The sequence below is a fragment of the Chelonoidis abingdonii genome, chromosome 3 (assembly GCF_003597395.2).
Source record: "Chelonoidis abingdonii isolate Lonesome George chromosome 3, CheloAbing_2.0, whole genome shotgun sequence".
In the NCBI taxonomy this organism is placed as follows: Eukaryota; Metazoa; Chordata; order Testudines; family Testudinidae; genus Chelonoidis; species Chelonoidis abingdonii.
In genome coordinates this window covers 144,709,849-144,723,730 of record NC_133771.1, presented here as the reverse complement: position 1 = coordinate 144,723,730, position 13,882 = coordinate 144,709,849, and the positions used below count along the sequence as shown (strand labels likewise).

The 13,882-nt window shown below is 41.8% G+C and overlaps 1 protein-coding gene across 1 annotated transcript in view; it reads right to left on the bottom strand.

Annotated features, from left to right (window-relative positions):
• Positions 1 to 13,882, bottom strand: part of WDR64 (WD repeat domain 64) — a 137,467-nt gene that overhangs the window by 13,829 nt on the left and 109,756 nt on the right. The window contains exons 17-24 of the mRNA XM_032771094.1: positions 11,516 to 11,609; positions 9,623 to 9,715; positions 7,592 to 7,628; positions 6,268 to 6,419; positions 5,407 to 5,512; positions 2,879 to 2,940; positions 1,774 to 1,883; positions 685 to 873 (exon numbers count right to left, since the gene is read on the bottom strand). Of these exons, the coding sequence (XP_032626985.1) occupies positions 685 to 873; positions 1,774 to 1,883; positions 2,879 to 2,940; positions 5,407 to 5,512; positions 6,268 to 6,419; positions 7,592 to 7,628; positions 9,623 to 9,715; positions 11,516 to 11,609 (843 nt within the window). The remainder of the gene's footprint in view (positions 1 to 684; positions 874 to 1,773; positions 1,884 to 2,878; positions 2,941 to 5,406; positions 5,513 to 6,267; positions 6,420 to 7,591; positions 7,629 to 9,622; positions 9,716 to 11,515; positions 11,610 to 13,882) is intronic.

The following is a 13,882-nucleotide window of genomic DNA, read 5'->3' as shown; positions in this document are numbered from 1 at the left end:
GTGTTCTGTTCTGTGCATCCGAAGAAGTGGGCTGTAGCCCACGAAAGCTTATGCTGAATAAATTTGTTAGTCTCTAAAGTGCCACAAGTACTCCTGTTCTTTTTGTGGATACAGACTAACACGGCTGCTACTCTGAAACCATAACATTCATGCCAACTTTGAAGCTCCCAGCTTTGAATTATGAGCACACACACCAGAAAATACAGGAAAAATGCATTTTTATTCTACATTTCCATTCCTCAACAATTAAGCTGGTTTTGCTTTAACTTTAGAAGGCTTCATCTTTGTGTTGAGATCAGGTAAGAAAAAGTTTTATCTTGAAACTGTTTTTTAGAAGGTTCAGTCAGTAAGAGGGAAACAATTTCCCAAACTTGACAAGAGTGTACATTAAATATATACATTTTGATTAATTTTAGTGATTATCTAATTATCACAGCAGAGAATTAGTAGTTAGAATTCCAGGGCTCTAGTCCTGGCTCTGCCGCTTGCTATATGACTTTGAGTAAGTCACTTAACCACTGTGCCTTAGTTTACTCCTCTGTAAAATGGGGATACAGTCTAACTCTTGGAGTATTGTAAAACTTGTTTGCAAAGTACACATCCTCAGATGAAAAAATTTCTAAAAGTGTGATGTGTTTATTAATAGTCCCCAATGCACATGTAAATAAGTGTTTATGAGCTTACTTCTTCCTGTCCAGTATTAGAGGATATTCAAACTTCTGCTTCTTTTCCATGTACTTGCTGTCTTCTTTGATTATAACAGGAAATTCATTAACATCACAGGGCAAAATCAAATCACTGGATTCTGATAATTCAAACACCCTGCGCTGTCCGAAGTAACCAACGTAGTGTCCATTTGGTGCATGCCAGAGCCTAGAGGTGCAGAAGGAGAGATGGGAAAAGTGGGTAAATTTAGAAAGAAAGAAAATGAAATGCCTTTAGAACAATATTATGTAATTCAATAACCCCTGACCAGTGTAGTAGGCTAGTTGTAAGACAATATCAGAGTTAAGGTTGAGAGTACATAGCAAATTAAATAAGTTAAGGGTAGAAAAACCTTAGAAGAATGTTATAATTATAAAAAATAATAATTAAAAAGCAAGACATTCAGTGCCAAGGCTAAAATTAAATTTAAAAATGTGAAAGTATGAAGAGTTAAGGCACTTCAAAACAACCTCAACTGTCTCTGTAGAGAGATGCCGCCACCACCAAACAGATTTTTAGAAGTCAAATTTCCTAGATTTGTTGATTTGTTTCAGAAACGTTATGTTTACTTTTATGTTAAGAGCAAACTGCATAAGGGGCTATAAAACATTGTTCTTTGGCCAGGAAATTGCAATGGTTTAATCTGCAAGATATCCCATATAGGGCAAAATAACCTGGCATATTAATTTGACAAGCACCTGCACAAAGTTAAAATTGGATCCAAAAAGGAGCTCATTTCCAGAATGATAGGGCCTTTCTTTATGTGCTCAATTTCACACACTTGGAAGAAAAACTTGGCTGTCCATCTCTGCACATTTTGTGAGACTGGTGGGGTTCAAACTAAAAAAAAAAAAAAGGTATCTGAGAGCTTTGGGGGTGGGGGGGGAAGAGTGGATGCATTATGTCTAAAGCTAAGCTGTGCACATGCGGGACTGATTTTTTCCTCACCAAAACAGATATCTAAAGTTATTTCAGTTCTCAGCTAGACAGAAGTCAGGCAAAAAGGGGAGCTCTGGGAAAAGAGAATCCATAGGCTAAATCAATAACAAATGTTAGCCATGTCTGTACCTGACAGAACCATCCACAGAGGCTGTCACTACCAGGTTTTTCTCCTCCTCATAGAATAGGCTGACCACTTTGGTGGAATGAGCTCGCCAGTAGAGCTGCTGCTTTATTTGCTGAAGGGAGGAAAGCAAAAAACCAACAAAACAAAAACCATCGCTGACCACATTTCAGTCTGCTATGTACTCTAACCTTGTTACCACCTCAGTGTCCTTATGAAGCAGGCGGTATTCAGACTCTAAAGAAGTGAGTTTACAGGGGTGAAAGTAAGTTAAAGGACATACCGGTATGCCTAAATCCTGGGCATGGGCGGGGCCTCAACCAGAAGAGGCGGGGCCTTTAAATCAAGATTTAAAGCCCCAGGGCTCTGGCTGTGGCTGGGAGTCCCAGGGCCTTTAAATCACCCCTGGAGCTACCAGTTGCAGAGGTGGCTGGGAGCCCCGGAACTCAGAGGAGATTTAAAGGGTAGTGGCAGCAGGGCTCCGGCAGTGATTTAAAAGGCCTGGGGCTCCCCACAGTGGCTGGAGCCCTGGTTCTTTAAAGCGCCGCCTGAGCCCAGCTGCCATAGCCCTGGGATAGCAGCAGCAGGGCTCCCATGGGGGTTTAAAGGGCCAGGGACTCCTGCTGCTGCGGGAAATCCTGGCCCTTTAAAGCGCCACCTGAGCTCCACTGCCTGAGCCCCAGGTAGTGGTGGCAGGGCTCCAGCAGTGATTTAAAGGGCTCTGGGCTCTGGCCGCTGTGGGGAGCCCTGGGCCCTTTAAATTGCCAGCCTGGGGAAGCCGGTCAGGTCCGGCATGGCGTTCCAGCTTACTTCCACCTCTGTAAGGTTATGATAGAACAAGCTGAAGGCAGTGTGCACGAAGACACTAGGCTAATTTTATCCCTAGTGTAACTCCACTGAATGCAATGGAGTAATGCCAGGGACATTTTACTTTTGTTCTTAAAGTTGTTCTTAGTCTGAAATAGACCAGAAGTACAGGCTTACTCTTTGTAGATGGGAAAAAAGTAGACTGAACCAGTCTCAGGATGATGAAGTATGATTCCATTTTTCTCTACCTGTCATATGTGAATGGCAAGTTATTCAGGTGGAAAAATGATTTTTCATTCTCACCTTATTTTCATCTTGTGGATCTTCCAGGAATGAGCCAGTATTCCAGCGCATAATATGCCCCTCTGTGTTTTAAAAAAAATCGAAACAGAATCATTTCAAAAGAGGTTCAAACCTCTTTATAAGTGCCCTCTGTTGCTAGATATGCTACCAAGTGTCCTGGGTAAGGACAAGGTAGAAGGAAGCCAAGGGTCTGGGCATTGAAAGTTAGTTTTTAGGATAACATAAATGTCACTTAACTATTTCATTAGCAAACAAAGGAGAAAATGTTAGTCCATATGTTACAATGGAATACTGATCTCCAGCCTATTTATGAAGAATGTCACATTAACAGCATAGATGTAATTGTTCGTTAAAAGCATCTAAGAATTTTAAATAATTACAACAAACATGAGGGAGTTTCATAGGGGTGACATTTTTTATTTTAAAATGACAAACTGGGCAGAGTTTGATTAATCAGATGCATAATGAAAAAGAAAATAACTCATGCCTTTCTAGTGTGCTCATGTGAGATACACAGTCCAAGATGGGGGAGACTGACCACTGAAATGGGAACATTTACCATGATATAGTGTCCCTCCACTGCTTCTTGTTCCAGTTTTCCTCCCATGTTCCAGTTCCTCCATCACCATTGAAAACTCCCCTCTGTTGCTCTCCCACTAGGAGGCTTCTGGGTAGTCACAACAGCCACTCTTGGCAGACCTAGTCTCTAGAACTGTACACTTGGGCAGAGAGAAATGTGGGCAGCCCTAGTGGGGGAGGATGAGAGGGGAGGAGGAGGAGATAGCAGGAGGTGGGCTAACAGAATCTATCCAGGCAATATAGCAATGGGTGTCAGCAGTGGGGAGAGGGGAGGGGAGTGCAGGACTCACACTGAGCAGAACCATTAGGAAAACCTCATGCAGTCACTTAGAATCCGCAGCCAGTAATATGCAAGCAGGTGGCCAAAAGGGGAAAGCATCAAATGCAGGAGAAAGGTGGTATGACAGTAGCATGGAATACTCCATGAATAGTCAAAAAACTCCTTGCTGTCCTGTGCAATATGGGACAGTTGATTAGAGAGAAAGCTTTCCCTTGAACCTCTGTCCATTTTTAGGGTATGTCTACATTGCAACCAGGGGTATGATTTGAAGCTCATGTAGACATACCCATGCCAGCTGTACTCTAGCTGGCTCAGCAAAAATAGAAGTGAGGATGCCACAGGTGTGGACTTCAGCATGAGTTGCACAAACCCACCTGACCTCCCTGGGTGCACATTTGTTTGCATGGCTAGTGCTGAAATCTACACAATAGAGTCTTCATATCTATTTTTAGCAAGCTAGCTAGAGTACAACTAGGGTGGCCATGTCCACACAAGCTACTCCATCCATAACCCTGTTGCAATCCAATGCAATGCACCCTTGGTGTCAACCTCAAACCATTGTTACGTTCTGAAAGGCCTGGAAAAGCTTTTTCCATCTCACTTCTGCCCAGCAGCAGATAGGAGGTGTGGAATTACTGTGAGAAACTCTGTTCTCATGGGATTTCCAGCAGAAACAGAAATGTAAGTACCTGATGTCTCATGAGGAAGATGGAGACAACGAAGATTTTCAGGCCAAGTTTGAAGACACAAAGTCACAAAGTTTGAAGCGGTTTAGATAAGCTTCAAATAAGCAACCGCACTTTTGCATCTTTTGCCAAATGAAAGCCACCTTCAACCTTTTGAGGTTCCCTAAACATTAAATTAACGATCAGAGAAAGGGCTGCTGGCAGAGGCATCAGTAATGCTTTTTCCCTCACATTGCTATGTATTTATGAAAGAGACGTCATTGTTGTATTCTGAACTTTTCATTGTCCATGAACTACCTCAGTCTGTGTGCAACAACAGCAGCCAATTTGCTTTTAGTTGCGGCAGCCGGTTATGGACAGGGGCAGTTCTAACTTTTTTGCCGCCCCAAGCATGCAAGGCAGGCTGCCGGTGGCTTGCCTGCGAGAGGTCCCCAGTCCTGTGGATTCGGCAGCTTGCCGGCGGGAGGTCCCCGGTCCCGCGGATTCGGCGTACCCATCGCCAAATTGCTGCTGAATCCATGGGACCGGTGGACCTCCCACAGGCAAGCCGCCGAAGGCTGCCTGCCTGCCGCCCTCGCAGGGACCGGCAGGGCACCCTCTGCGTCTTACCTCCTCAAGCACGTGCTTTGAGTGCTGGTGCCTGGAGCCACCGCTGGTTATGGAGAATGTGGGACTTTTGCTTATTTTTATTGTTAATCTTTGCCCTTAGTTTAAAATGAGGGAATTTAGATGGTAAGTATATGGGAGTTCTTTGTGTAAAGAAAATATGACACACGATTCTTGAAAGTAGCCTCCGTACTGGTAGTGTTGCTAGCTTCTGGCTTTAACCTGCATTCCTTACTCCTGTAGACTCCCCTTTCCTTGATTTTTAATGCAGTTTTGTTTTGGCCTTTCATTGCCACATTCCCAGCATATTTTCACGATAATCTTTTTCAACCGCTACGAAGAGTCAGGAGAACTGTGATTGAGAAGTGGTCACTTACCCTTGGTGGCTGCTGAAAGCATTTTAGCAGAGATATCAGTGCACAGAGCAGTCAGAGGAATTGCAGGATGCTTTGTGAAGGGCAAAACTTCTCTCAGTAAATCTCCCTAAAACAAATAAAGTCTGCTTTCCTCTACACTTTATCCACACAAAAATAAAAGCAACAGAAATTTTATCATGTTAACATGATGCAATGTTTTCTGTTGCTTTGATTTTTCATGCATTAAGTAAATAGCAAACCATATTAGTCAGATTTTATACCAATAACATACATTGAGCTGCTTTGTTATACCTGGAGGGTTCAGTATCACAGTTAATTAAAACCACTGAAGTCCCTAAAACCTTTTAATAATGTGTCTTAATTTAACCACCTAGAAGCAAACTCTTCCCGGTCTTGTAACTCATATTGATGTCAACCGGATTGCACAACATGCAAGTCATACCTGACCCTCTATCATTTATACAGGTGCACCCCCCATTATTGCTACATTATTTTTCAAAGAAAGAGTCAGTTGACAGGGCAGATTTCCTCTTGTAATTGGAGCCGCAGACTTTGCCTTGCCCATCACACTGTCTCAAAAGACAGAGGAGGTGAGTAAAGGATGGACCCAAGGGAGTTACATACCTTTTTAGACAGTTGTCACTACAATTATTCTAAGCCATGATTTTCCTCCTGTTCCCCTTCCCCTTTCCCTTTGCTACAGCTGTTAAAGCAGCACTAAACTGTGTTCATAGAAATAATGATCAGTGAAAAAAAAAACTCCTATAACTTCATATGTTAGGTAAGAGCAGAATGCTGAAGATGTGGAGCATTTTCTTTTTTCAGCTCCACTCCCTCCAAAAATACAATCAAATACATTACCTCAATAGTCCATAGATAGACACAGCCATTTTCATGAGCAGATGCTAGTATTGGTGAGCATATATGTCCAGCTATGTTTCTGGAGAAGCCAGAGGCTGATTTTTTGGTGTCAGAGGATTGCACATCCTTCTCGTTGGTTGTCTCTTCCCTTTCTGGAACATAATTGACCCCATTATCTTCTTGCCATAGTTCTTACAGTTCTTTCTTTGAACACAAAGCAATGGCACAATGCTAAGAAAATCATTAACTTTGCCAAAAGAAAACTTCAAGGCCCCTTCGAAAATATTTCATAAATACTAAGCAAGGAGCCATTGGGAGAACTTGGAGACATATTGCTTAGGAAGTGTTCTCGTGACACTTCCTGCGCCAAACTGCACCATTCCTGCACAGGTGCGAAGAGCCCTTTTCACAGCATGGGGGGCAGATTTCAGAGAGGCTGCATAGAGGACCTGTGTGCCCCTTGTGTGCCTTACAGCAGTGCTCTGCTGCATCTCTAACTGTGGGGGCAGGGCAGGGAAGGGATATGACCAGGGGACCTGCAAAAGTGCAGATTCACTAATCAGTCTTCCAGAGAGTAGAAGTGCAGGGTTGTGGCAGTGGCCATAGCTCAGCCCTGAGGCTGCAGATGTAGCCCAGGGAGTGGTGCTGCTGATATTCTGCAGACTCAGGGAGAGAATTCCATCCTTCTCAAAACTACCAACAATCCCTATGCAAAGCCCATCTGTCTCCTAAGCATTTAACATTTTGGCCCTCTATATTTCCCCCTTTGTTCTCTATTTCTGAAGATATGTGCATGAACCAAAGCTTTATTTTAAGGGTCCATTTGCTTTTACCTCTAGGTCACTAGCTCAAACCTGACGCATGTGAGTACTGAGTGTCACCAGTGGTCTATGTGAAATAACTCAGTGTCTGCTCTGTTGACAGGGACACCTGCCTAGCAAGACCATCAGTAGTGATTGTAGTCAAATTCCGGTTTCAGCATCAATTCCATTCTATTTGGATGCTGCTGCAATCCCACGCATGGCCTGCCACTAGGGATCACAATTTGCTGTTCAGATTCAAGAAGACTCCTAGCTGTGTCATCTGCATGCTGATGATATTTCTGTCCCTCAGTCTCTCATTATCTGCCCCAGCTGCCTTCCAAGTGGATGAGCAGCTGGGATTTTTATATGCTTTAGCTGATACCTTGAAACATCTCTTTAAAGCCTCTCTGACAACAGGCAGACAGTTTGAAAAATGGACTTTTCTTTCTCCAGGTTTAAATACCCTATCCTCCCCAACCACCCAAGAAATCTTCTAGTATAAAGAGCAACACATTCCATACCTACTGTTGCTGAAGACTCTCCATTGTTTACGTCTTCCTAAAAAATCAAGATTTATAAAACAGAAATTGAGCCAGAAGATTGAAAGCAGAAGAGCATATACATAGTAGACCTTGACATGCCCAGAGAAACTGTTGTCTAGACTGTCGTTATTTAAGGAATGAACTAATTCCCTCAGAGGCTGATGTGGAACTTCTCACTTATATTGTCCCAGCTTCCAAGAAGGGTCTACACTAAGTTAATTTCTTTCCCGGATAATGAATGGACAAACACACAGAATATAAATCCATGGGGGAGATTTTCCAAAAGCACAGACGAATGGGAGTTAGGGGCCTTTGCAGATCTACTCACTAGCTCTTGTCATTGCCTTGAGCAAAAATGGGTAAAATAGCAAAGTTGCAAAGCTTACCCACATGTAGCCCCATTTCAGCAAACAAACGCCTCTTTTTGAAGACTTCAGCCAAATTCTGTCTGCTACTTCTCTCAAGCACTGCTTTCAACTGTATCTTAACCTCACTCCTAACACAAAGTCCTGTTTGAATTATGTGTGTGGCTTTTCACTCTAAAATCAGTACTTTCACATGGCCTCAACACACATGGTTGGAGGTGTTGGACAAGTTGGTTGCCTCCAATCTTCATTCCGTGTCCATCTATATGGGTCACTCTGTCAACTACAGTAGAACCTCAGAGTTATGAACACCAGAGTTACAAACTGACAGGCAACACCACACCTCATTTGGAACTGGAAGTGCACAATTACACAGCAGTGGAGACAAAAAAAGTAAATACAGTACAGTACTGTGTTAAACGTAAACTACTAAAAAAATAAAATAAAGGGAAAGCAACATTTTTCTTCTTCATAGTAAAGTTTCAAAGCTGTATCAAGTCAATGTTCAGTTGTAAATTTTTGAAAGATCAAGCATAACATTTTGTTCAGTTATGAACATTTCAGAGTTACGAACCACCACCATTTCCAAAGTGTTTGTAATTCTGAGGTTCTACTATACAGAGATGTGGACTCACTGAAGGGTCTCCAAGGGCTATGGTGGGGTAGGCCTAGTTGTTAGGCAGGATCTGTAAGAGGGAGTGGAAGATTTCAATAAGTCAGGAGGGAGACTAAGAACCACAGGGTGCTTCAGAGGTTATAGATGAAGAGGACAAGCCTCCTCAGTCTAGTAAATATGTACTGGCCTGTTTATCTTCACATGCTAGCTCCCTGGGACACATTTGACAACCTGTTGTCATTTCTATATTTTTAGTATCTCAATGGCTTCACTCAAGTGTGCGGATCAAAATTATGCATATGCCAATTTGGGAATTTAAAAATGTATATACAGTGTTGAGAAAAACAGAGCCTGAGAAAAATTATAAGACTGTAGCAATTTTTTTAAAACTTCTGAGTCCTGATCTGAGAATTTCTCCGCACTTTTTTCCACATTGCACCTCTTCCTTCCAGGCTCTGCAGCTCTGACACTATTCCTCTGGCAGGAAAAGGCAGGACAAAAGTACCACAAAATCACCAAGTTAGCTCTAATGAAAATACTCTTATCTGTATATTGAAATCTACCTGGTAGATTTCAAAAATATTGCTTCAGCCCTTACAAGGAAGTACTTTAAATATCCCAGAGTTATTCACGGCATCCTTGTTAGTTTTCCTACCATACAGATGTGGCTTCAATGTTCACATTTCATTCTAGAGAATCTCAATGTTCCCATTTTGTGCCTTGTACCGTTCCCCATCAAAGCAGGAAATGCTGGTGATATGCATCCTACAAAACCTTTGATATCAGTTACTCCATGTACCAGCAGCAAGCTGCTGAATGGCGCACACTCCCAAATCCCATCTTCATTTCCATCTTTGTGCTGTGCTTGCCTTCTAGTCTGGGAAGCAAAATGAATCAGACATCTGTGGAGCATGGGGCCTCTGCATGGCAGAACATTAAGCTTGTCAAACCACTGGATTCTCTGGTTGTTTTTAGCTGCTAACTAGAAATTTAGCTTGGATCAAGTGGAAACCAAAGCAGCCAACATACCTTGTTTAGACTCAAATGGCTGCCTTCTACACCCTGTGTGGCCGTCATATCACTTACAAAGGATGAAGTGGTGGAGGAGGAGAGACTAAGGGAAAAAATCCGGAGATATGGCTGATGGCACATAATGAAATATGGGTGACTACTGACATTCTCAGAGATTATGTTAGAGATCTATAGTTAATATTAGTCAGTGCTATTGGGGGGGCGGGAAAGAGACTGGGGAAGCAGTATCTCCACTAAGTAGATTAAGTTTTGAAAAAATTTTAGAAGGTAATCTAAGTATGTGAGCAGGGAACTGCAAGAAAGAGAAAGGAGGGTCTTACAGTTAAGGCAGTTAAATGCTGCCCCAGAGAATTGGATTCTATCCCTGCCTGTGCCATAGAGTTCCTGTATAATGCTGGGCAAGTCACTTGAACTGAACATTTCACAGGTAGTCACTAATTGTGCGTTCCTAATTTTCTGAATGCCCAATTTGAGGCTGTTCGGTCTCATTTGCAGAAGTGCTGAGCACTCTCAGTTGCAATCGAAATTAATATGGGAGCTGTCCTTTGAACACATAACAATGCTAAGGACTCTGAAAAATCAGATGCTAGTTGTCTCAGATTGAACACCCAAAATTAGTGGATACTTTTGACCTCAATATTTCTGTATATCAATTATCATCCAGAAAATAGGAATAATAAAACCCTGTCATTTCACAAGGATGTTATGAAAATAATTCAGTACAGAAAAATCCATGAGGAAATGAATATTCTTGTCTTCAGAGCAGGGTTTGATAGTGTGCAATAAATAAGGCCTCGGGCCACACTTTGAACAATGGGGATACAACAAAATAGTGAATCCTTCCATCCATCCTGTGCATTGAATGAGGCAGGGATCCCGAGGAACAAGTGGTATGTGATCATGTAATTAAAGACGATCATAATATGCACAAAGGTGCCTCCTTAATTCTGGCATTTCCTAGCCTTTGAGTGCTTCACTTTGCAAGCTTAGCAAATGTTATTTTAATGTATTGTGTGTGTGTGTGTGTGTGTGTGTGTAATAATAAGCAGCTTCCATTTAATCAGAAACAATAATAGAAAATACAACCTATGCAAAACATGTATGATTCAATGTCATTGCAAGAGCCTCACCTTTCAAATAGTCAGAATACTTCCGGACATAAAAAAAATCCAAACTGTGAAATCTAATCACTGCATTTAATTTAATTTACCTGGGTCTCTTTGAAAATAAAGGGCCAAATGTTATTGTTTAAGACTGAAAGTCTGATTAACATTTATTAAATGGTTATGGCACATTTAGGTGTAGTAAGTGTGCAAGATGCTTTAAGGATTTAAAATGACACAAGACCACAAATCATTCTACAGATTCAAGGGGGCATAAAGCTGCTTAATTGCTTAAATCCTTAATACTGCATAAGTATTTAATCCAAATTAAGTCCTTAAGGCTGCCAGGTGTCTATGAATGTACATTGGAAAATGCGCACTTGTGAAACGCACACATGCTCAGCCCTCTGCTCTAGACAAATGGGCTTTGTGACTGAGCATCTGTCCTGCATACATTAATTAATTAAGTTAACTTTTGAGGAATACTGGCCTGCCAATACTATTGTTTGTTAAAACCTGACTAAGACTTGAGGTTTGTACAAATCACAACAATAAAAAACAGTCTCTGCTCCAAAGAGCTTGCAGTCTACAAGACAGCTTAAAAGAAGGGAAGAGATACTGGGAGGGAGTCGGGAGGGAATCAGAAGAGGAAGCAATTTTTAAATTAATCAAATCCAATTAATCCAGCTCAATTCAACTCTAGGTTATCCTGGGGTAAAATAGTGGTGGGAAAATTATGCCAATTTAACAGAGCAAAATTCATAATGCAGTGCATGCAATTCAGTTACCTGGAAGAGAAAGCACTCCGGAAAAGGAATAGCACAGCATTGACTCCAGATACTTGAGCGATAGCATTTTGACCAGCCTGATAAGTTTTATCCCTGGAAATAAAGAGGTTTGTACAGGATTTGTCACACAGTTCAAAACTTTTTATGTTTATTACAGTGATTGTTAGGTAAAGTTATAGACAAATACATAAACTCTTAAGAATTAAACAATTTTTGTTTCCTGGGGCTTATGTTACATGTAAGTAGCCACATATAATTTTGCAAAGTCAGTTTATTGTTCATGAATTGTTCTGGCTTGACATCTTTAGAAAAATCTGCCCTTTTTTTTTTAAACCCACAGAGCAGGATTAGCATATGCTGTGCCATTGTAAGCATCCCCACCAGGAACTGAACTAAGAGTCTGGAAGCTGATGGAATGGCGCAGTGGGGGAAAAAATAATCTTTCAGTACCCCAAGACTCAGCATTTAAGACAAAGAAGAAAAATATGTTAACTTAACCAGAAAATTGCCATCATTGCCACTTGGCATTCAGTCCAGTCATGTGAATCATGGGTACAATGCCCTATTTTCTTCCAACATTTCCCTTTCCTCTCTCTTCCATGTGGGTATACTAACAGCTCTCCCCCTGCAAGAGGAGGGAGAAGCAGAGTTGTAGTTAAATTGTTTATTCCTCTTTCATTTCTCCCTCACCCCTATTTGGGGAAAAAGTGAAGGGAGGAAAAAGTGAAATTTGACCCACAATTTCAAAACCTTTTTTTTTTTTTTAATATAAAATTTTGTTGAAGTTTCAGTGTTGATATTTTGTCCAAAAGAGAAACTGATGGAGATTAAAAATATCACCAAAATCTCATTTTTTATTTAGAATGTTTTTCACATTAATAAATGTGCCCAGTTCTAATAGCTTCTTCTAAGCCAGGGTGCAGTTTTCAAGGTAATTACTTACAAGTTTATTAAATGAGTTTACTAGAGGTAGACAAAACTGTTTAGTGGGATGTGGCAATTCTTAGGGAGAGATCAGATTTGTGCTGCTAGAAAGTTGGGACCATACAGAGATCACTAGACCATCCTACCAATCTCTGATGGGCAAGATATGGGAAGGTGTAGAATAACATTGATTGAGGGAACTCTCAAGGTCTTTGTGTTTCCCCCACCCCGATCACTTCAGAGCTTCTGGAGGCTTTAGGGGTGGTGATAGTGGTATTTTTAATGACAACTTTTTGGAGCAGTTAATTAGGGAACAAGATGTTTTGAAGGGATTTCTTTGTCAAATTTGGGCACAAAAAATGAGAAATATTTAAAAGACAAACTGTGAGGATCAAGAGGAGCACCACCAAAATACAGCTGGGGTTATAAAATGGTCTTAGAATAACCTACATGGTCAAAGATACAGCCCAAACAGAGGAACAAAATTCTTCCTGTACTAGAACCATAGACCGTAATGGATCTTCGTGACCATTTTATAACCCCAGCTGCTCCTCCGTTCCAGAACAAAGTTCAGAAGGAAGGAAGGAAGGAAGCCAGGCAGCTCCAGGTTTCTTTGGACCCCAGGTACTACACAGGGTTTAAAAGGGTCCTGTAGGGAATGGGTGGTTCTAGGACCCAGTACGTTGCTAGGAAGGTGCGGAGAGCTTTATGGCACAAGTGCTTAAGTGACGAGAGGACCTTGGGGGCACTCCAGAACTGGATGTGGCCATCTCTCGTCCCTGTGGCAATAAACCCGCCGTGTGGGAAGTAGGCACAGCAGAGGCCATTGGTCATAGGTGCAAATGCCACTGGAGTTCTTAGCTCCAAATCCCAGATTCTCAGGAGTCTGTCGTCTGCCACTGTAGCAAGACAAGCAGCAAAGAATCCTGTGGCACCTTATAGACTAACAGACGTTTTGGAGCATGAGCTTTTGTGGGTGAATACCCACTTCGTCAGATGCATGTAGTGGAAATTTCCAGGGGCAGGTATATATATGCAAGCAAGCTAGAGATAACGAGGTTAGTTCAATCAGGGAGGATGAGGCCCTGTTCTAGCAGTTGAGGTGTGAAAACCATGGGAGAAGAAAAACTGTTGTGTAGTTTTGCCAAAAACTGATTGAACTAACCTCATTATCTCTAGCTTGCTTGCATATATATACCTGCCCCTGGAAATTTCCACTACATGCATCTGACGAAGTGGGTATTCACCCATGAAAGCTCATGCTCCAAAACGTCTGTTAGTCTATAAGGTGCCACAGGATTCTTTAATGCTTTTACCGATCCAGACTAACACGGCTACCCCTCTGATACTTGTAGCAAGATACAAGCCTTCCGGAGAGAAGCACCACCAAAAGACAGGTGAAGGGAAAACAAATACGGAATCTAAAACAAGCACCATATTCG